The sequence below is a fragment of the Orbicella franksi genome, chromosome 10 (genome assembly GCF_964199315.1).
Source record: "Orbicella franksi chromosome 10, jaOrbFran1.1, whole genome shotgun sequence".
In the NCBI taxonomy this organism is placed as follows: domain Eukaryota; kingdom Metazoa; phylum Cnidaria; class Anthozoa; order Scleractinia; family Merulinidae; genus Orbicella; species Orbicella franksi.
This window is the reverse complement of record NC_138154.1, coordinates 15,983,619-16,007,536: the sequence shown is the minus strand read 5'-3', so window position 1 is coordinate 16,007,536 and position 23,918 is coordinate 15,983,619. Positions and strand designations below refer to the sequence as shown.

The 23,918-nt window shown below is 40.8% G+C and overlaps 1 protein-coding gene and 1 pseudogene across 2 annotated transcripts; one reads left to right on the top strand and one right to left on the bottom strand.

The window, feature by feature from the left end:
- The first annotated feature begins 217 nt into the window (after positions 1 to 217).
- Positions 218 to 7,906, top strand: LOC145499569 (ATP-binding cassette sub-family C member 4-like). Its single transcript, XM_081479091.1, has 7 exons — positions 218 to 758; positions 1,348 to 1,727; positions 2,418 to 3,760; positions 4,811 to 5,381; positions 5,791 to 5,927; positions 6,554 to 6,915; positions 7,180 to 7,906. The coding sequence occupies exons 1-7, from the start codon at positions 243 to 245 to the stop codon at positions 7,732 to 7,734; spliced, it is 3,864 nt and encodes a 1,287-aa protein (XP_081335217.1). The 5' UTR covers positions 218 to 242; the 3' UTR covers positions 7,735 to 7,906.
- Positions 7,907 to 13,244: 5,338 nt separating this feature from the next.
- Positions 13,245 to 23,044, bottom strand: LOC145499967 (ATP-binding cassette sub-family C member 4-like; annotated as a pseudogene). Its single transcript, XR_014051014.1, has 8 exons — positions 22,570 to 23,044; positions 21,130 to 21,380; positions 19,204 to 19,574; positions 16,937 to 18,273; positions 15,954 to 16,524; positions 15,341 to 15,477; positions 14,304 to 14,665; positions 13,245 to 14,002 (listed from the first exon to the last, which is right to left on the bottom strand). The product of XR_014051014.1 is annotated as an ATP-binding cassette sub-family C member 4-like (transcript).
- Between the last annotated feature and the right edge of the window lie 874 nt (positions 23,045 to 23,918).

The following is a 23,918-nucleotide window of genomic DNA, read 5'->3' as shown; positions in this document are numbered from 1 at the left end:
TCTTCGAAAGGTGATTTCTGTGACGGTCACGTGAAAGTAAATAATAGAAAATACTTCAAACAATAATCCCAGTAAAATACAAGGCGAGTGTCTTGTTGTTGCTGACATTCCTCTTGGTTGAGTGAAAGAAGGTTTCCAATCGAAACATGCAATCTTAGGTAGAGTATTGTCTTTACCTTATGCATCATTTTTTGGTCTTTTCACACGAACAGGCTTCTGCACTGGGCCAGAAAGAGTGAGTAATGGAGGTTACCCCTTTGCAGAATCCAAGAGAGAAGGCAGGTTTTCTCTCGCTGCTGACCTTTTCCCGGATAAACAATGTTCTTAAACACGGGAGCAAACAGCCATTGGAAGAGAAGCACTTGTTTCCAGTGGGAATGTCCAATCAAGCAGAAAGGTTGGTGGCTGACTTGGAGAGGGAATGGCTGGCAGAGGAAAGAGCTTCCGAACAGAACCGAACAAAGCCTCGCCTGTGGAGGGCCATGATGAGAGTTATTCCCTGTAGAGACTATATGACAGTATTATTGATTAGGATATTCTACTCACTGTCAAATAACTCTTTGCCTTTGATTTTGTGGTTTTTCCTGAGAAGCATTTCAACAGCTTCAAGGATATATTACTCGACAACACTAGCCTTTGTCATTGGCATTGCTTTAACTTCCAGTGTAAGGATGATGTGCGGCAGTCACTGGGTATTTCAGGTGGAAGTGATGGCGATTCGTCTAAAGGTTGCAGTAATTGGTTTTGTTTATAAAAAGGTAAGTTATTTCTCATTTACACCATGGTGGCCTCCACTAGGTTTCGCTGCGCCCACTTCTGCTCTGCTGTCCTCCTCATCTTCCTCCTCCTCCGCTTCCTTTTCAAGTTCTCCTCTAACTTTCTCCTTCCACCAATTCCTTCTACCTGCTCCATCTCCTACTTCATTCTCTGTCTAATTTCTACTATCATATCTTTCCCTCCTTCTCTTCCTCTTTGTCCTTTCCCTTCATTCTCATTCTTTTTCATCCTCCTTCTCCTGCCTCCTCGTGCTCTCTACTCCCTGTCCGCACTCTTTCTCAATCCTCCGACTCATTCTCCTGCTTCTTTCTCCATTTTACCCCCCCTTCTTCCTTTATCATATCGCTCTCACAATTTCCCTCCACCTTCGTTTTTCTTTTCTTTTACCACTTATTTCTTCCTCTCGTTCGTCCTCCTTCCTGTGCTTTTGATCTCGATTTGGCTGATATTCGGAAGCATTGCATAGCAAACAATGTAAGTTAGTCACTTTGGGGTTATTTTAATTTTGAGGTTTGTTATAAGACAATTTTATGACGTAATTTTATGTTCTGGTCTTCTTTAATCTTTTAGTTTCTTACTCTGAATCGACGAACATTAGAAAACGTGGTGCAAGGAAATATTATAAATATTGTCTCCAACGACGCTAAAGCCATAGAACTAGTAGGCCTTCCACTTCTGCTCGTTTCGTTTTCTACACTAGACATCGCAATCTCCTTGGCAATTGTTTGGATGGTAGGCTCCTGGCAAGGGTTGATTGGAACCTCTTTCCTTGTTATTGTATCTGCCTATGGATCGGTTGCAGCTAAAAAAGCTGGGCAGTTGCGCAGAAACGCTGCAGAACTAATCGATAAACGATTGCAGTTAATTGAAGAGATTATTAAGGGAATGCGAGCTATGAAGATGTACGCCTGGGAATGGAACTTCAGAGCGCTGGTTGCAAAAATAAGAAGGTTGGTGTCCGCGATCCATTATGGTGGTTGGTGTACTTAGACTTAGAAGAGCGAGTGAGTGAGTAACTATAGAATAGCTTATAAAATAACCGAGCTACTGCGCGTGTTCTGATCAATGAAAACCGTACTACACGGTTGATAACCGTATTTGCAATCAAAAATATTGTCTTCCTGCTCTTTTATCATAATGGAATCATTCATGTTAAGTTTTATTGTGGCTGAAGAAGTTCGGTTGAGTTGAAGGTCGAAATATTCCACTTTTTAAAAAACATTCATTGCGCTATGAGTACAGAAAATTAGTTTATATTTTAGTCATATTAATTTGAGTGTGATGGGATTGGCTGGCGAGTCAAAGGAAATATGTCGTAGATTACTAGCCAGTCTTACAACGACTACAATAACAAAAATGCTATCACATAACGGGCCTCTCATCTCATTGTCAATTATCTAGACTCCTGATTCCAAATCTGAAATAGTTTGTCACGAATTCAGCTTTATATCCCTTAAAATATCCCTCTAAATATTGTTCATAGTCTTGCTACGTATTATGTTATGGCAATATCATCATAAAATATGGGATTTCACTGTTTTTGAACGGTCTTCTACCTGTTAAACAAGATTTTATTAATGGCTTTTATTGTCTCAGAGCTTTTTGTAATAAAACCATGCTTTGCTTAACTTCTGTTCCAGGAAAGAAATCTCTTTCATCCGTTTCAGAGGATTCATCATTGCCAGTATCTACGCATTGTTCTTCACTAGCTCTGCTATTGCAGGCCTCATTTCAGTCACGGCTCTTGTTCTCACAGGAATACCTTTGACACCATTTCAAGTTTTTACATTGCTTTCAGCCTTGGCTAACATTAAATTAACTGTGACCCTGTATATTGCAGAATCTCTCCGCATTATCGCAGATGCAAAAACTGCTTGCAACAGGATGCAGCGGTTTCTCGAAACCGAATCTATTGATTCAATATCAACAAGCCAAAAGCATCATCAACAAAAGCTCAAGGTTCATTTTAGAAGCAGAAAATATAGAGATCGTTCTGTTAGAATTGAGAACTTTAGGTCTAGCAAACCGGTTTTGATAAGTGCTCGTAAATTGGAAGGAACACCTCAGCACACCCCATTCCAGATTGTCCTCGAGTGCATCTCGTGTTCTTGGGACCAGCGTTTGGAACGTCCCACCTTAAAAAACGTCTCACTGAAAGCTACCAGTGGACAGCTTGTGGGAGTAACAGGACCTGTTGGAAGTGGCAAAACATCTTTATTGATGAGCATCCTAGAGGAACTTCCAATGTCAGCTGGTCAAACCTCCTGCATCGGGAAAATTGCTTACGTCTCCCAGACACCTTGGGTATTTTCTGGAACAATGCGAGAGAACATTCTATTCGGGAAGACTTTTGTTGAACACAAGTACCTTGAAATTATTCAAGCATGCGACCTGGCAGTTGATATAACACGTTTCCCAAAAGGTGACTTAACTGAGATTGGACAACGTGGAGTGATCCTCAGTGGTGGTCAGCGTGCACGAGTTAGTTTGGCACGCGCAATTTACTCAGATGCCGACATCTACTTATTGGATGATCCACTCAGTGCAGTGGATGCCAAAGTCGGTAAACATTTGTTTGACAGATGCGTCAAAGAGTTCTTAGACAAACGAATACGTATTCTGGTCACTCACCAGTTACAATTTCTGAAACAGACTAATTACGTTATCATGCTAGAGAAAGGCTTGGTTGTGTACGAGGGTACATATGATGGATTGGAGAGAGAAAAGAAAATTAGAGGGACAGAATATCAGGTCAATGACAAGAGACGGGATCAGGTGCAACACTGCGGAGAAGAAGTGTGCAGGCTTGAAACAGGTAAAGCGCTTAATGTTGAAAAACAGGGTGAAAGAATGGATCTCGAAGAAGAAGACGAAGACAGAATGGTTGGGACCATCAAGTGGTGGGTGTACTGGAAATATCTTAGAGCTGCTCTTCCAACTGGTTTGATAGCCGCCCTTGCTGTTTTCTTCGTTATTGTTCAGGGTAAGTAGATTCGTATAATGACTTGGTTTACACAAGAGTTTAGTTAAGCACAAGGGAGGTGCAGCGGCTTATGGTTAGCGCACTCGAGTTTGGATTGAGCTGTCCAGGTTCGAGCTCTCAACGATGACTGACAATGTTTTGCGTTCTTGGGCAACACAATTTACTCTCGTAATGTCTCTCTCCAGTTAGGTATATAGAACAGGGTACCGATGAATTGAATGCTGGACAAGCAACCCATCCAGGGGAAAGTGGAAAGACTCCTGGTCGCTTAACGCTACGTAGAAAGTCGGCCACTTCAGTTGGCTCGCATGCAGACTTTTAATTTTCCTTAGTTAGTTTAAATTGGTATAGGCCATATATATTTTTTGCAGGATAATTTTTCTGTCCCCAATTATATCCCAAATTCTTTACTATTGTTCATAGTCACACGTTGTGCATGTGGCATAGGCCAATCAGCACTAACGTTTGGATTTGAGCTTCATCTCAGATCATTACCATATGTATTTTGTAGAAAGCTGGGTTTTGTGCTCGTCGCTCTATTTTTTCCTGTGACTGTGCTGACGAGACCCAACCATCTTGGCTTTCAGTTTGGACTCCATCATGTCGTGTTTGCGTAAATTTTCTCACTCATATCGGTCTTGCTTGTATTTCTATTTTTGGGTGATATCCAACAGATCCTACGTATAATAGCATCCTCGTTTGCGGTCCCTAGCCAGATTTGCCGTAAAGCGTGGGAACTTGGTGAAAGGGTGTATTTCCCGATAACGTAGGTAGCATGTCAAAACTAATTGGCTAAATTGAAAAACAACGTTTATTTGTATGTATGACACATTCAATCCATCTTTGACCAAGCTTGTTCGTTCAAGATGGCTACATATTGGCGTCGTTCCTTTTTTTTGCACTATTGAGAAAAAAGCAAAGAAGGAACTTGACCAATGTCTAGCTATCAGTTGACCAAAACAAGCTAACAATATACTAACAAATTGTCAATTTTCAGACCTTGATATTATTTATATGAACGATATTCTGATTATTTTTTCATATACATAGTGTCCTGGATTGCACCCTACTGGTGGCTCTCCCAGATGACTGAGATGCCATTCGAACAACAGAAGAACTACATTACCCTTTTGGTGTACGGATCTATTGCTTTGGTCTCCTTGCTTCTTACGATAACGGCCTCCTTCTGTTTCTACCTCGCGGCATTGAAGGCTTCGGAAAACCTCCATGACCAGATGATAACCACAGTTATGAAAGCACCAGTTCTTTTCTTTGACACAAATCCAGTTGGTCGCATCCTAAATCGCTTTTCTAAAGATATTGGTTGCATGGATGATCTGCTTCCAGGGCAATTCCTTTTTGCAGTTAAACTTTTGCTGTACGTTTTCGGCGCTACCATTCTCTCAGCAGTCGCAAATGTATGGCTAGTCATTAGTTGTACGCCTTTGGCTTTGTTGTATATTTACTTGACCAAATACTATTTGAAATCCGCCCGGGAAATAAGACGACTAGATTCAATGACGTGCAGTCCAGTGTATTCCTGTATTGCTGACACTGTGGCAGGATTGGAAGTAATTCGCTCCTCAGAGATGGAGAGTAGTTTTCTTTGCAAGCTTTTTAGGTTAGTCACAGACTAAATTCAGTTGTGGGTACCACGCGTTGGGCCAGGCTGCCGAACAACAAAGCAGTATTGAGGTGCAATGAATATACTTCAAGTCGTAATCATAAATTATTGCCGGAGTTCGGGTATCGTTAAGACAAAGAAAAAAAAAGCAAAGTCAAATATTGGCTCGAATAGCCTTAAACACAATGCAAATGGCACGATACTCGATGCTTAGAGATGGCGCGGAAAAGCATGCAACATTACTGAAGACGACGAAATGATTGAGAAGTACTTTAGTAGACCAAAACAAGCAGAAAAGCGTAAATAATCTTAGCGGAAGCTTCACGGTTGATAGTTTAGATACAGAAACCTGTCTACTTTAATCGCTAAACCGAAATGTTCAGTTTTCTATTCTATTGCTATTTAGGTACTTAGACAGGAACACCTCAGCATCAATCATGCTCAAGGCATCAACACGTTGGCTTGCTATTAGAGGAGATATTCTAAGTGTCTTTCTTATAACGTCTGTGTCAGCTGGAGCCCTATTCGCTACTCAAAGTCCAGGTATTCAACGCTGCAAGGGCTATATTCTCTTTCATTTTAGTTGTTGTGTTTGATAATCTAGTAGTATGTTCCTTTCATTTCTACTTTCATGCAGCCGTGTGAGAGTGACAAGAAGAGAGAGCTAGTTAACGACAACTATATGGTTTTATTGTCGACAACTGGTTTTTCCCAGCCGACCTGTGACAGTTGTCGGTAGCTGAGCAAGATCATTGACAAAACATGCACTCTAGTTAACGCAGTGTCAGCCGAACTCTTCTTACCAAGTTGTCCTCAATATTATTTAGTCATAGATAACCTTGGTATCAAATGATTATGTGTAAGGGTTGTAACAGCTGTAGAACAATTTAGTTTTCAGCAACTTTGGTTGTTTATTACTTTTAATTTAGAAATTCCGTTCGCGAACCAACCGATTTTTTTTTTGCACGGCTTAATTGGTCAATGCAAACAATGCAAAATGGTACAAGTAAGACGAATTAATTTCGATTCGGAACGGCCCATCAGGAAAACGGGACTACTTTCTGATGCAGAAGTTTCCTCTCCTCCGGAAGTTTACCGGTGTAAATGTACCGTAATTTTGCACTCTGTTAAGTTAGTTGATTTGAATGGTGATTGATGTCCATTTTTAGCCTTAGCAGGAATGTCCTTGGCGTTCGTAATGGAATCATTAGAAGTGTGTCAATACGCGATTCGCATGGCCTCAGAAGCAGAAAGCCATATGACGTCAGTAGAGAGGGTGTTGAATTACACCAACATTGAATCAGAGCCTGGATACAGCACTGACACAGTACCAGATGAATCCTGGCCCACAGTAGGCAGCTTAACATTGCACGACTTGTCTTTGTCATATTTAAAAGACGCCCCAGCAGTTTTGAAAAGCATCAACATCAATGTCGCAGCAAAGGAGAAGATCGGCGTTGTAGGTCGAACCGGAGCTGGGAAATCGTCTTTAGTGGCGGCTCTTTTCCGAATGCCAGAGCCTGAAGGTCAAGTAAGTGATACTCCTTTTCGTTTTCTTTGCTGTTACTTGTACCCTGCTTCACAGATGTTCGTTCTTGACCACAACAACAACAACAATGGACATGGCTTGTGCAGCGGCCATCGAGTGGCTGTTATTGCTGATATTTGTTTTTATCAATATATTATCTTTCATCATCGTCAGATATTTCTCCCACTAATCAGAGAAAAAAATAGAAAAACAGGCGCCCACCAACAAATTGTAGTATTATAATAACAACTCATATTCATGTGGCAGGTCATTATAGATGGTGTGAACATAAAGGATCTCAATCTTCAGGCGTCTCGCAGGTCCATGGCCGTAATAACCCAGGATCCTGTCCTCTTTAGCGGCAGCCTCAGGAAGAACCTAGACCCTTTCTCTTTGTATCAAGATCATGATTTGTGGCGTGCTTTGGAAGATGTGCAGCTGAAGACCCTGGTACAACAATTACCTGACCAGCTGGATTACAAGTTGAGAGAGTCCGGGAGCAACTTCAGTGTCGGAGAGCGCCAACTGGTCTGTTTAGCGCGTGCGCTGTTACAAAGAAGTAAGATCATCATTCTGGACGAAGCCACTGCTAATGTGGATTTCAAGACAGATAGGCTGATTCAAGAAGTTATACGCAACAGATTTAAAGATTCTACAGTACTGACTATCGCTCATCGCTTGAACACCATCATGGACTATGATAAAGTGTTGGTTTTGGAGCAGGGACGAGTGGTGGAGTTTGATAAACCTGAAGTTTTGCTTCAAAATGAGAATGGATACTTTGCTCGTCTTGTTCAGACTCAAAACACAATTGAATCCTGAGCAAGGTATTGAACTACGGCTTTCATCATAAAAACAATGTATTAATAATGGTAATAGGACTGAGTGGAGTCCAGTTCGGTCTGAGATCATACGAGTGATTATTAAAATCGGGCGACCGCGAAGCGGGAGTCCGATCTGTTAATCACGAGTGTGATTACAGACTGAATTGGACGACTCGATGTCCTGTTACCAATTAATCATAACCATTACAATTTTCCACAAAAGTAAAAGTTTCGGTTGAAAAAGAGCTTTTAATAGTCATTTTTAAATATCATAATTAAAAATATGGAGAATAGCTTGCCAAATGGCGGTTAAGTTTCTTTCAAAACAGTCACCAGAGACTAAACCTCCAAAGTTTTACAAAGTCAGTCTCTTGAATTGGTTACTATAGTGATTGTAATCAATGCTGTGATTGGTGGATTTAGTGGAGAGGACTTAAAATGATTGGCTCATGTAACTGTCCGATTACAGGTGTCCGGTTACAGCCAACTGTCCGATTACACTGTCCGATTACAACTCTGCAGATTAATTAGAGCAAAATACAGTAGTTTATGCACCAATCATATTTGAGGAAATTGTAATTGTTATGATTAACAAGTGTTTTAATGATATGCATGTCTGTCTTGATTAACAAAACCCTAGCTAATAGACATAAGAAAATCATAGCACTATATAGCGTTTTTCCTCTAAATGAACCATTTTTTGTGCTTGACGGTTTCTTGCACTACATTTTTCTTGTTCTGCAGATGGTGAAAGATGTCTCTTGCGATAATGTTACATTCTCGGTTTTAAATGTTTTGTTCTCTTGTGGTCCCTCTCGCACTGTTAACTGTACTTGACTGTTTACCTGTCCTCGCCCTAACCTACCAAATTGGAATTTTAGCTGTGCTCGGTGGCTGAAAGGTGCGAGTTAATCTAGCTTTCTGTTTAGGTTGGTATTCATCAGTGCGTTAGCATAGGTACAAGCGTATTTAAAAGCATGTGAATACACTAAGGCGTAAGACTTGCGGCGTACGCTAGCGCAGAACAAAAGGATTCTAGCTAGATACCAGTTGAGTCTGGTGAAATAAATCTGCGGCTATAGATCTGGGGACGAGACCACGTTACACCCGTGGGCTCAAACTGCTATTATTGTTTATGCATGCAGGTTCTTTTTCATACCTGCAGGTTGCAAACACGGAAAACAGGGACAAACACTGACTTCAAACATGATCCCGACTAAGACTGACTTTGAGTTGGTTTACCACCTTATCTAGTAAAAACGGTAATGACCGCAGTGGCATGCTTACACGTATGTGTTTCGGAAGGGAAACCAAATAATTAGAGTCTAAAACCGCAAGTATTAAAATCTAGTCAATGCATTGTTTTGGGAGTTAATTTTGGTGTCGAATATGGATTAACCAAACATTTCAGTAAAGCAAGGTGGGGACTGAATTATCAGTGAGTCAAATGAGACGTTGAGTGACAAGTCAGGAGTCAATGCGTATAACGTTTTACCACAACAGAACCGTTATATAGAGGTAATCCTAAACAGGCTAATTTCATTCAGAATAAAAGGAGCACTTTTCAAGGTAACGAGAGAATTATTCGGGCTACCCGGTACACTATTTCAGCTGTTTTAACTGGAACGCGATTCAAGCTAGACGAAATTCAGTTCTATTAGAGACTCATGACCTTTCAGAATTAAAATTTGTGCTTGACACTGACTCTTGTTAAAGTTAGAAACAACGTTAATAAAACGTCAAAGACGTTTCGACCAAGCAACTTCGGCCTTTATCGGTTTTTTAAAAAGCCAACTGAGTGAAGGCTTTCTCACGGTTCACAGATCTGCGCGTGCTACGCCAGCAAAAAAAGTAACGAACGACCGCTGCGCGTGATTACGCGAGTGATTTGGCTTTTTAAGAAACCGATGAAGGCCGAAGTTGTTTGGTTGAAACGTCTTTGAAGTTTTATTAACGTTGTTTTTAGTGTTAACAAGAGTCAGTTTCAAGCACAGATTTTAATTCTGATGTCCATCCCTGACTGAAATTGTAGTATTTTCACTCACGACCTATCTTATGACTCATAAACGCATGTGACTTGTAGAAGAGGGTCCATATACCTCGGTATGATGTCAGTGATGAGGTGGCACATTATAGCTAGCGATTAAGGACGTAAATCAGTTGAAAAATGCCAAGAGCTATACACCACGTACCAGCTGGTAGAATTTTACTGTTAGTGTCTGATGTTGCTGCTCTACATTAGAACAAAGCAAAACAGTGGAACATTTTATGGTATCATTTGAACAAAAGATCATTTACCTCACGAAATCATCCCATGTAATAGCGTTAGTCTATCAAGGAGTTCCATTGTTAGCAGTGGTTTGTTAAGCAGCTGGAACTTAAGTATTATCAATGTCAAAGTCACGTTTCCTTTTAATATAACACTTTTTTTATACTGGCGTTGAAATCATGTGTCCTTCGTGACGTCTCTACTTGGGCAATAGAGCGTCTTGTGTCGTATGATATTAGCCTTGACATTTTAATATGCGTTATGACATGACCTTCGCCCTGACATAAGATTTTGTCTTATGACGTTATAATGTTAGCATTGACATTATGATGTGCCTTATGACATGACTTTTTCCTTGTTGTTATATTTTTAATATTATATGCCTTGTAAATAGCTTATCTTTATATATATAATTTTGGGAAGCGCCTCGCATAAGTACTCTTGTCCCGTTCGCGCTTTCCCTTTTGGGAATTAGTATCTTCTATTTCTTCTTTTTTTGTTTGTTTTCGTTTATTTTTACTTCATTCCCAATAAAGTTTATTAAGAAAATTTTTCTTATGACGTTATGATGTTGGTCTTGACATTGTGATGTGCGCTATGACATGCCTTTTGCCTTGACATTATAGCGGAGCTCCGGCGGCCCAAAGGGCCGCCAAGCGCAGCAATATAACAATAGGAAAGAACCACATGCATGCATAGAAATAGAAAACCTCGCAACTATTTCTTCATGGTCAACAAGGCTAGCGGCACGGATGGCGGGCGCGTGCGCCCTATGATGACGACGACGAAAACGACAGCGACGTCGCGCAACACCGCGGCCATACTAGTAGGTCTATCAAGGTATGCAGCCTTGGTTTACAGTGTACGTCTTTAATATTGGACATCCACGTTATGGTCAAGTGACACTTGTCAAAACGAGGTATCCGCTGACCAGTATCACGTGACCATATCGCGGGCTAAGGTTTAGAGCCCATCGAGTTCGCGCGTTACTTAAAGTTGACCGTTGCCCGGGTGCTGGTTTTCGATTGGATCGCAGGCTTAAGCCAGGTTAACTTATTGTAACCAGGAGATCCGCTTTAAGGCGTGGCTAAATCTATAGATTATTGTGTCTTATGACGTAGTGTTTGTTTTGATATTGTGATGTACCTTATGACATGACTTTCGCCGTGACATAATATTGTGCTTCATGACGTTTTGATGTTAGTCAATATATTCTTCCTCTTTCTTTACACGGTCACCAGAGGTGAAGCAATTTTACCTACGGCCCAAGTTTCCTCTATTAAGACACCTTGCGATGCGGGGTAATGTTTTTCACAGACAAGTCGTAACTTGGTGTATAACACGGGAATCGAAGGATACCACTCTTATCGTAACTGAGCATAAAATTCAAACAAAAAAACTAAGCTTCTTGTACAGGTAGCTAACAATCTTTCATTTCAAAGTTACGTGTTCTCTTACAGTGCAACGACTTCAGACCCTGGACACCCGAGAACTTTAAACCAGTCGCAGCACGATATTAAATGAAAGACTCTGAGTTCGAGTGTGATCTCACCAACTCTGTTGTAGCAGTACCATTGTTAGCCGTTGGAACGGACATTTATGATCGGCTGCTAAACAATGCGTTCAAATTTCGTTGACTTCAACAGCACTAGCGACAAACAAGCAACGAAATTTAATATCATTTGAAACCAGTGCGTAGGAGATAAGTTTCACCTTCCAGCGACAACGTCATCATTTGAAACAAATATCCACAAATGACTCTCAACTCCACTGAAAAGTGCGGAAAACAACCTTGACGCTTTGAACGTGGCGACAGCAAGATTTTTAAATGAACCAGTCAGCGCGACCCAACCCGGGCTTTAGCGACTAGATTGATTGCGAACACAGTGGATATCCCAGTTCGGAAGGCAGCTGCAAAATTTATTTCTAAATCAGTATTAGATATTATTCCGTTTGCAACAACAGAGCAACACTGAATCCACTAAGCGACAAAAATAATTTTTAGCCTTGGAACCCAAAATTGAGTGCATGCATGACGAACGTCTATTTAAAGTGTGTGCGATGAGTTCAAATTATCTTTGTCACTCGTTTGTTGTGCTGACCAAGTGAAAATGGGAATAAGTATTTGAGGCCCGGGCGAAGGAGGGGGGGGGGGGTGGCGTACTTCCTTATATGGGCTATACAGGTATGAGTATATAGAAGTACCCCCCCCCCCTTCGACGCAACAAATGATTGGTGAGCTCACAAATAAACTCAAATTCTTATGGTTTAAAAGGATGCTTTGATTGACTGAAAACTCTCTGAAGTCGTTGTAATAAAATGAAAACAGGGTGTTATTATACTGCATGTCGTGCGTTAGAAGCAGCAGTTATTCCGTTTAGACTGAAGGGCTAACACGCCCTTAGCTCAAAACGTTAACTTATACTGAATCGAAGAAATACGTTAAATCTTTCTGGAATAAAACAAATAGATCAATGAGTCATAGCAAATACCCAAGAATTTCATGATGAGAATTCATACAAAAACTGCAAAAACTTAGCAAAACTGGCGGAAACACTTTGTGTTTATGGGAAAAGACAGTTATTTCATAAATTTCAATAAGGTGTATGAACTACTCAGTAAAACAGAGACGAACTAACGAATGAATGAAAAAATCAATGTCTTTCTTCGACCAAAATGGTATTAGTGATGTAGAAAATGCGTGGGGACACTATAAAACCCAAAAATTACAAAGTCTAAATATTTAAATAAACTTAAAATGTTAAAATTGGACAAAATGACCAAATATTTACAACATATAGATAAATAGCTATAGAGAGTACGTAAGTTATATCGCGTTGTTTGACTAGGAAGATAATTTACAGATAGATATTTGAATCCTATTTTTTACGAGGAAGAAAGAAGAAGAAATTGAATTCTTGTAATGAAGTAATGAGTTATACAGAAATTATTCGAACTAAAACTTAAACTTGTTTTTTTGCTCAGATCTATAAAACGTAAGTTACAGACTTCTCTGGCTTAACCAGCTGAAGATCAGGCTTCCATAGGGATCGTGAATGCCGCAAGCCCTCAACAATCATTAGCACGCTTTTGTACGCGCATCGTATCCAGGCACTGCGACATAAAGTTCGCCGCAAGCCTGCACTTCTGCTCACGGTAAACACATTTAGTCATTTTAAAAGTTTAGATCTTAAAATCGACAATGATTAGATAACAAAATGACCTCATTGCCTGCCTCATCCAGACATTTTGTTATTAATTAAACTTCGTTTTAGAATGTTTATATATTCAATCTGCTTCAGAAAATAGATGAAGTAGGTCGACCAAAAGAGCTTGAACAGTGAAGTTACCGCCATTCAAATTTGGGAATGTATCACGCGTACAAAAATTTAAGAGTAAGCATATGCATATCTTTCATGGGATCCCCTATTGCATATATTGGCTAGGCTTTATGTCCATTTTGTGTCTGTACAAGACGAGCGAAGAATCCATTCTTATTTTGAAGCAAAACTTCAGGTTTGTCAAACTCAACCACTCGTCCCTGCTCTATAACCAAAACTTTATCACAGTCCATGATGGTGTTCAAGCGATGAGCGATGGTTACTACTGTGGAATCTTTAAATCTGTCGCGTATAACTTCTTGAATCAGTCTGTCTGTCTTGAAATCCACATTAGCAGTGGCTTCGTCCAGAATGATGATCTTGCTTCTTTGTAACAGCGCACGCGCTAAACAGACCAGTTGGCGCTCTCCGACACTGAAGTTGCTCCCGGACTCTCTCAACTTGTACTCCAGCTGGTCAGGTAATTGTTGCACCAGGGTCTTCAGCTGCACATCTTCCAAGGCACGCCACAAATCATGATCTTGATACAAAGAGAAAGGGTCTAGGTTCTTCCTGAGGCTGCCGCTAAAGAGGACAGGATCCTGGGTTATTACGGCCATGGACCTGCGAGACGCCTGAAGATTGAGATCCTTGATGTTCACACCATCTATAATGACCTGCCACATAAATATAGTTGGTTATTATACTACTACAATTTGTTGGTGGGCGCCTGTTATTCTATTTTCCTCAGTTTCTATTAGCAGGAGAAAGAACGGATCACGATTAAAGAAAGTATATTAATGCAATCTAATATGAGCATTATTTCGAATTATTTGTCACTCGATGATAGCGGCTCGTGACTGTATTACACTGTATCATGCGGATTTTTGTTGATGTTGGTTTTAAGAACGTGCTGCATCTGTGTTAACAGAGCGCAAGTAATGAATAGCACAGAACACGAAAAGGAACATTACTTACTTGACCCTCAGGCTCTGGCATTCGGAAAAGAGCCGCCACTAAAGACGATTTCCCAGCTCCGGTTCGACCTACAACGCCAATCTTCTCCTTCGCAGCGACATTGATGTTGATGCTTTTCAAAACTGCTGGGGCGTCTTTTAAATATGACAAAGACAAGTCGTGCAATGTTAAGCTGCCTACTGTGGGCCAGGATTCATCTGGTACTGTGTCAGTGCTGTATCCAGGCTCTGATTCAATGTTGGTGTAATTCAACACCCTCTCTACTGACGTCATATGGCTTTCTGCTTCTGAGACCATGCGAATCGCGTATTGACACACTTCTAATGATTCCATTACGAACGCCAAGGACATTCCTGCTAAGGCTAAAAATGGACATCAATCATCATTCAAATCAACAAATCGACAGAATGCAATTATCCTGACAGGTGTTCTAAGGGTACTGAATTATTTTGTACATCTGTCTCTTATGTAGCATGTGTTTTTAATGGCTTGGCTTCTTCCTGGTTTGCCGTTCCGAATAGAAATTCTTATTTACCATTTGGCGGCATCGTTTGCACCAGCCAAGCCGTGAGAAAAAGATAAAAATTTATATCTCAAAGGAATTTCCCGACCAAAATTCCGTAGTTTTTTAAAAAATGATACACGACTTAAGTAGTTGAGAACTAAAATCATTCCATAGCTGTTAGTGCCCATTAGAGCGTTTTCACATCATTATTAAATAACAAGGTTATCCATAACTAAATAATGTTGGGGACAACTTGCTAAGAAGAGTTCGACGTACGCTGCGTAAACCGAAGTGCAAGTTTTGTAAATAATCTTGTTCAGTTGTCGACAACTGTCACAGCCCGACGGGGAAAAACTACTTGTTTTAAAATAAAACTGCATAGTTATCGTTGACTAGCTCTCTGGTCTTTATGTTACTCTTTTACGGCTGTGTGAAAGTAGAAAAAAAATCAACGTACTCTCAGATATTAAATAAACACAGCAGTAAAGGTGAAAGAGAATACTGCAAATTTGTTCTTGGCAGTTTTGACTACCTGGGCTTTGAGTTGCGACTGGGGCTCCAGCTGACACTGACGTTAAAAGAAAGATACTGATAATATCTCCTCTGATAGCAAGCCAACGTGTTGATGCCTTGAGCATTATCGATGCTGGAGTGTTCTTATCTAAGAAACTAAAAAACAACAGATGTTAGTGACTGCACTAGGAAGGTCGTGTATATATACCGCTAACTTGATGAATCAACAAAAAATCAGCTTGAAGCGAGAATAATTAACGTTTTTTGTCGGATTAGGTCTAGAATAATTCATAGGAAGCATTGGTCTCGATCACTCTGTTCTTTTCAGTCGCATAATGCTTTCCCAATTCATAAAAGGTGTGGAGTTCGTTTGTAGTCTATGCACTAAGCCTAGCCCAGGTGAACAATACTATATCTAACCAAATTGCATCAGACATGGTATCATTACATTGTGTTTATGGTTAGGCAAGACATTTTAGTTTGTTTTCTCTTTGTCTTGATAATACTCGAGCCCCTGCAATATCGTAAAATTTCGGTTGTAAGAATATTCATTGCACCTCAATACTGAATTGGTGGTCAGCAACTTGGCACAATCCATGATACCCAAAACTGAATGTAGATATGTGACCAACCTATAAAGTCTGTGAAGAAAACTATTCTCCATCTCCGAGGAGCGAATTACTTCCAATCCTGCCACAGTGTCAGCGATACAGGAATACACTGGACTGCACGTCATTGAATCTAGTCTCCTTATTTCCCGGGCGGATTTCATGAAGTATTTGGTCAAGTAAATATATAGCGAGGCCAAAGGTGCACAAGTGATGACTAGCCATACGTTTGCGACCGCTGAGAGAATGGTAGCGGCGAAAAAATACAGCAGCAGTTTGATAGCAAAAAGGAGTTGCCCTGGAAGTAAATCGTCCATGCAACCAATATCTTTAGAGAAGCGATTTAGGATGCGACCAACTGGATTTGTGTCAAAGAATAGAACTGATGCTTTCATAACTGTGGTTGTCATCTGGTCATGGAGGTTTTCCGACGCCCTCAAAGCCGCGAGGTAGAAACAGAAGGAGGATGCTATCGTAAGAAGCAAGGATACCAAAGCAATAGATCCGTACACCACAAGGTTAATGTTTTTTTTCTGTTGTTCAGATGGCATCTCAGTCATCCGGGACAGCCACCAATAGGGTGCAATCCAGGACACTATGTATATGAGAAAGCAATAAAATTATCGTTCATAACGTTAGTATCAAGATCTTAAAATTAACAAGTTGTTAGTAATAAATTTATTATGGGTTGTTGACCAAGCGTGTTCAGTCAAGAACGCTAGGCATCGGCTGATATGAGATCTTTTTCTTCCTTTCTTGCTCAGTCACGTAAATGAAAAGTGAACTAGGACAACATTCAGCCTTCTTGAACGAAAAAGCTTGGTCAAAGAAGGATTATGTAGCAGTACTGCGGCAATCTCGAGTAAGCCAGGTGGCCTAAACGTTAGCAGGATTTGAGATGTCTCCGGCCAAGGCTTGACCGATCGTCGAGTGCACTAACTCTGAGATCCCATGTGCTTAACTAAACGCTTGTATAAAAAAACAAGTCATTTCGAGAATCTACTTACACTGAACAACAACGAAGAATACAGCAAGGGTGGCTATCGAAACAGTTGGCAGAGCAGCTCTAAGATATTTCCAATACACCCACCACTTGACGGTTCCAACCATTCTGTCCTCGTCTTCTTCTTCGAGATCTATTCTTTCATTCTGTTTTTCGACATTAAACGATCTAATTGTTTCGTACTCGCAATTGTCTTCCCCATGTTGTTTATCCTGTTCGCATCTCTCGTCATTGACCTGGCTTCCTGTCACTTGCTTTTGTCTCTCCAATCCATCGTATGTTCCCTCGTACACAACCAAGCCCCTCTCTAGCATGACAACATAATCTGCCTGTTTCAGAAATTGCAACTGGTGAGTGACCAGAATACGTATTCGTCTGTCCAAGAATTCCTTGACGCATCTGTCAAACAAATGTTTACCGACTTTGGCATCCACTGCACTAAGAGGATCATCCAATAGGTAGATATCAGCATCTGCATAAATTGCGCGTGCCAGACTAACACGTGCTCGCTGACCACCACTGAGGATCACTCCACGTTGTCCAATCTCGGTTAAGTCACCTTTTGGAAAACGTGATATATCAACTGTCAAGTCGCATGCTTGAATAATTTCAAAATACTTTTGTTCAACAAAAGTCTTTCCGAATAGAATGTTCTCTCGCATTGTTCCAGAAAATACCCAAGGTGTCTGGGAGACGTAAGCAATTTTCCCGAGGCAGGAGGTTTGACCAGCTGACACTGGAAGTTCCTCTAGGATGCTCATCAACAAAGATGTTTTGCCACTTCCAACAGGCCCTGTTATTCCCGCAAGCTGTCCACTGGTAGCTTTCAGTGAGACGTTTTTTAAGGTGGGACGTTCCAGCAGCTGGTCCCAAGAACACGAGATGCACTCGAGGACAATCTGGAATGGGGTGTGCTGAGGTGTCTCTTCCAATTTACGAGCACTTAGCAAAACTGGTTTACTGGACCTAAAGCTCTCAATTCTAACAGAATGATGTTTGTATTTTCTTTTTTTAAAGTAAACCTTGATCTTTTTTGGATGCTGCCCTTGGCTTGTTAATATTGAATCAATAGATTCGGTTTCAAGAAACCCCTGCATCCTGTTGCACGCGGTTTTTGCATCTGCGATATAGCGGAGAGATTCTGCAATAAACAGAGTCACATTTAATTTAATGTTGGCTAAGGCTGAAAGCAATGTAAAAACTTGTACTGGTGTCAGTGATATTCCTGTGAGAACAAGAGCCGTGACTGAAATGAGGCCTGCAATTGCAGAGCTCGTGAAGAACAATGCGTAGATACTGGAAATGATGAATCCCCTGAGGCGGATGAAAGAGATTTCTTTCCTACAACAGAAGTTAAGTAAAAAATGGTTTGATCACACAAGGCTCTGAGACAATAATAACAGCCATTGATAAAATCTTGATCGACTGTCATTGACCGTTTTAAAACAATGAAATAAATCTCGTATTTCAAGATGGTATTACTGTAGCATATTACATATTAAAACTTTAAACAACACTTCTTGGGGTACTTTTCTAAATTAAAAAGGGAACAATATGAGGCCAAGTATACCACATTTCGAGTCAGGAGTCTAAATAATTCATAAAGAGGTAAGAGGCCCGTTGTGTAACGGTATTTGTTTTACTGAAGTCGTTGTAAGACTGACTAGTAATCTAGGATATATTCCCTTTGGCTCGCCAGCCAATCCCACTACACCCAAAACCATACGGTTTTCAAGTAGAATCCGAATCCCGCTCGGGATACCAAAGTTTTATTTTATTTTATTTCAGTGTGTCGAAAGCCGCTTGTAAGTTATTTACGTCTTTCTATTATTGTTTCTAAGACTTTTCTTGCTCAAATAGTTTATATTGTACTTGTTACGTAAACGGAATTGTCGGAGAGGAGCCATCACACACAAATGTCCCGAAGGAAAAATGACCCTTGGATTGAGCGCGTCCTATCTACTCACATCAATAAGTTGCCACGTACCCAGCGAAGTTGCCCCGATGGTGTAGTGGATGTCACGTCCGACTAGTATGCGGGGAGACGAGCTCTCGAATCCTGTTCGAGACACGAAGTTTTTCTTTCATTTCAGAGACGTGTGTTGGAAGTCGTTTGTAAGTTATTAACGTCTTTTTATCATTAATACGGTTTTTGAAGAATAAGAACACGTGTAATAGCTCCGTTATTTTAATTTATAAACTAATTTACTCGTTGGCTGGCTCGTCTAGGTGTAAGTACAATGATCATCATAATGAATCACCGGCACTAACCTTATTCTTGCAACTCTGAAGTTCCATTCCCAGGCGTACATCTTCATAGCTCGAATTCCCTTAGTAATCTCTTCTATTAACTACAATCGTTTATCGATTAGTTCTGCAGCATTTCTGCGCAACTGCCCAGCTTTTTTGGCTGCAATCGATCCATAGGCAAACACAATAACAAGGAAAGAAGTTCCAATCAACCCTTGCCAGGAGCCTACCATCCAAACAATTGCCAAGGACATTGCGATGTCTAGTGGAGAAAATAAAATGGCCAGAAGTGGAACGCCTAGTAGTTCGATGGTTTTAGCGTCGTTGGAAACAATATTGATAATATTTCCTTGCATTACGTTTCCTAATGCTCGTCGGTTTAGAGTGAGGAACTAAAAATTAAACAAAACAAGAGCATGTCATAAACCTTATCATAAAATAACCTTATAGTGACTAACTTACATCACGGTGGGCACAGAGAGCGCAAAATGTGGCCGCGAAATCCGTTTTCAAAATGGCGGGAAGTTTTTACCCCTTGGGGGTGGGGGTTAAACTGCTTTCTTTTTGTTATGTAAATCATTAACTTTGAGCCCATTGCACTAATAGGTAAGCGGATACTGCCATCTGCCACAAATGGTCGTCGCCAAAAATAGCTTCAAGCTTTTAGCTTTCAAACGGTACCAAACTTGTGTGGTTTTTTTCTGTTTAACTCGACGAAAAAGATCTTGCTGCTTAAGTTATTGTGAAAACTACTCTTCCTCTTGTTATGTCTTATTTTTTTGTGCATTTTCGATTTCAAAAGGCTTTTGCGTGGATCATTATTCAGTGGCAAATTTGAATGTTCTGGGAAAAGCAATTCCTGAAGAAGAAACCTCTGTTTTTTATTTGTTAAAATCTGTTATTACACACCGATATTTAGTCATTTTATAATTAAGGTTACTTGCTCGATAGGTACCTCTGTGAAGCAGTTCTGGGTGACAGTTCTTGGGAGGAAAGTTCAGCCTCAGGCGTTCTTTAGCTTATCAATGCGATATGTTCTCGAACAGAGGAAAGATAAACAGATAAGTAAACACTATCTAATACCTGCACGAGGATGCCTATGCCGAAGAAAAAGGTGTACGCAAGATTCAATGTTGGAGTTATGATGAGGGGGCTGAAAGAGCTACGAGAAAGAAATGCCCTTGAACATGAAAAAGTTTTGACAGCAGCGCGAGATCTAAATCTTAAGAAAGCTAAAGTACGAAGACTTGAGTAAGAGGTAAAAGGTTTTTTATTTTGGTTTTGTTAGATTCAGCTTATACTGTACATATTTAAATAACTGCCTCTCGAACTGCATCCTTCGAAAGGTTACTTGCCGCCATATTGAAATTTGTTTTCAGTGCGTTGGGCAACCGCTGACATTACGCACTGCCGACCCCCGCCACATTTTGAGTCCTCTGTGCCCACCGTGCACTGTCTGCCTTATAAGCTTTGCTGCCGATTATCAGGCAAATTGACAATAAAATACCAGGAAGCAGGAAGAAAGAAAAAGAGAAAAAGGTGGAGAAAGAGGAAAAATAAACAAGGGGAGGAAATGACGAGAAAGATGCAAAAGGGAGAAGGAGAAGGGAAATGGAGGAAGGAGCAGGGAAAGGAGTAAGAGGATGGTGGAAGAGTACGGACAAGGAGCAGGAACAAAGGGGAGGGAGGAAAAGAGTGGGAAAGAATGGGAAGGGAGACAGGAGAATGTTTTGGGAGAACGAAGTGGGAGAAGAGACTGAGGATGGAGAAGGAGTAGGGAGAAAGAGGAAGGAAGTAAAGAAATGAAGAAAAGGAAAGGTAGAGAAGAAGGAGGTGGAGACGCAGGTGGAGGAGGAGGAGATCGAGAAGGAGAAGGAGAAGAAGGAGCAGGAGCAGGATAGAAGAATTAGAAATTATAGAGTTGGGTGTAAATGATGAATTACTCACCTTCTTATAAACAAAACCAATTACTGCAACTTTCAAACGAATCGCTGTCACTTCCACTTTAAATATCCAGTGCATGTTGCAAAACATCCTTACACTGGAGGTTAAAGCAATGCTAATAACAAAGCCTAACGTTGTCGAGTAACTTGCTTTTGAAGCTGTTGAAATACTTCTTAGAAAAAACCACAACATCAAAGGCAAAGAGTTAGATGACAGTGAGTATAATATCCTAATCAATACTACTGTCACATAGTCTCCAGGGGCGTAGCGTGAGATTTTGAAGGTTTACGCACAGCGCTGAAATTGGGTGCGCCGAAGGCGCCTGAAACTAGGGGGGTCTGGGGGCATGCTCCCCCAGAAAATTTTGAAATTTAGGGTCTCGGAAATGCAATTTCCAACTATTTCCGGGGAATTTTTTTATAAATAAATGCGACGAAAAATGCAGTGGTTAGTCGTTTATTTTACCCATCTCTAGAGTTTTCGGTAACCTACAACAAAAAATGGGGTAAGACAATGGTAAAAACAGGGGGTTCACAAGAAAAGGGCAAGACGTCTACCCTTTAGAAGGGCGAACTTTGTTATAACATCATCAGTGTCAACGTCCTTGTGCTTGTGAATGTGCAAAATTGCTATAGAGCTCAATCTCCCATCTGCCATGGTAATTCGTAAGGGCGTTTTCAATCTCTTCATACTACGGAAACTACGCTCGGCAGTGCAAGCAATCTCGTTCCCATAGTCTCCGTTCTCCTTGACCAGCGGTCGGAAAACGAGAGCTCTGGGAGCAACCATTTTGAAATAACCGAATTCTGCCCATCTGGTTTCACTGCGCAGTCTGCATCTATGGCGTACGCCTGAAATGGTTGCTCCAGGGCTCTCGTTTTCCGACCGCTGGTCAAGGGGAACGAAGACTCTGGGAACGAGATTGCAGTGCAAGTTGACACAGGACTGACCGTCTACAATGTTATCACAGCAACATAAACTCCGGGATATAATTGAGGGTTGGCACGATTAAGAGTCTCAACCAAAGTCTTTGGCTTCACATTACCATCCATTCCACTCCACTTTTGCCTCCATCTTTTGACCTCGGATTTGAATTCGCCCTTAGAGATTTCCATGTCACTGCCGAAGTAGCAGTAGATATCATTAACGGCTCTTTCTGTTAGCTCAGAGAGCTCCGCTGGAATATAGAATTAAAGCTAAAAGGGTGTTGGCTTCCTGAAAACTAGAGAGTTAACAAGTCTAGGAAGCCAAATAACGTTTCTCGTCGTTTATGGATTAATTAAAAGGTACTGGAAAAACAAACACACACGCCAGTATAATTCGAAATTTAAAAATCGGTCCTATTTTATGGTAACTTTGACAAATGCTTTAAGGGAATAAAAAAAAGTTTTTTTTCCAGATTTCAGCTGTACGCACAGGCGTACGTGCGTATATGGACGCTACGCCACTGGTCTCGGCAGGAAATAACTCTCATCATGGCCCTCCACAGGCGAGGCTTTGTTCGGTTCTGTTCAGACGCTCTTTTCTCTGCCAGCCATTCCCTCTCCAAGTCAGCCACCAACCTTTCTGCTTGATTTGAAGTTTCCACCGGGAACAAGTGTTTCTCTTCTAATGGTTGCTTGCTTCCAAGTTTAAGAACATTGTTCATCCAGGAAAAGGTCAACAAAGAAAGGAAACCTGCCTTCTCTCTTGGATTCCGCAGAGGGGTACCTTCCATCACTCACTATTTCTGGCCTAATGCAGAAAAACTATTAATGTGAAAAACAAAAAAGAGCAATGTAAATACAACACCCGAATTTAAGAGCACCACTCAACCTAGAGGGATGCCAGCATCGAGAAAACTGAGATTATGGACTAAAGTACCTTCCATCATTTACTTTCACGTGATCATCACAGAAATCACCTTTCGAAGACAAGGGTTGTGATACATTGATACGTCGGCAAAAATGAAAAGAAAAAAAGATGTTCTATGATAGCTATGTGTAGCACACAGACTAAAACTTAACCTTATTGTATTTTTCTGCTTACACTATGTTCCGTCGCAATTTTATCACACTTTTTAACGAGAACAATAAACACATAAAGATTAAAAAGGTCTGAAACGTCCGCCAATGTAGGTGTTAGTGAAAACTTAAATTGCCTGTTATAATATGGTTCGATCATACTTATCAGCTAATTGGCTTACAACCATGGAAACAGCTGATACCTTAAGATTTTCATAAAGAAACAGTGATGGTATTAAACACCTCGCTATGCAGTTCCTCTGTCGAAGATAATTCTACACGTAGGAAGGTGAGTGTCTGAGAAGTTAACTGTGGAAGACAATTTATCCAAGCATGAGAAGAAATGTAAAATAGTAGTTCCACGCACGAAGGCATTGTCACGCAGCAAGGCATGACTGTGGAGCCGAAGTTCACTGTAGAAACGCAATAGCCGCATAGGTTTCGCTATCTGTGTAAACGAAAACACTGTAAATGAACTGACAACTTGAAGGTTGTCCTCTTGTTTACAACTTTCAGACAAAATCTACGAACGTGCGCCAGCGAGATGAATCGAGAAGAAACTGGGCCACTGTTTCAGATGCTTCTCTACGCTGCTTAAAGACAGGCTGACAGAAACCATTAAGGCGTGGAATGATGGACGAAATCGCTCGTTATGAAAATTGTTTTACCAAATCACGTTCTCCTTTTCTTCGGAGTACGCGATGGAAGGACAGTCCTTGACGATTCTGGTTACGCGTAGAAGCGAACTGCCTACTTTAAAAACGACTTTATCGCTTTTTGAACGACCCA

What these genes read in the sequence shown, in the direction of transcription:
- LOC145499569 (XM_081479091.1), top strand. Translation starts at nt 243, where the DNA reads ATGGAGGTTACCCCTTTGCAGAATCCAAGAGAGAAGGCAGGTTTTCTC. An exon ending in TTTCTTCGTTATTGTTCAGG is followed by an intron (nt 3,761 to 4,810) that starts GTAAGTAGATTC and finishes TCATATACATAG; the next exon opens with TGTCCTGGATTGCACCCTAC. An exon ending in TGCCAGAGCCTGAAGGTCAA is followed by an intron (nt 6,916 to 7,179) that starts GTAAGTGATACT and finishes TTCATGTGGCAG; the next exon opens with GTCATTATAGATGGTGTGAA.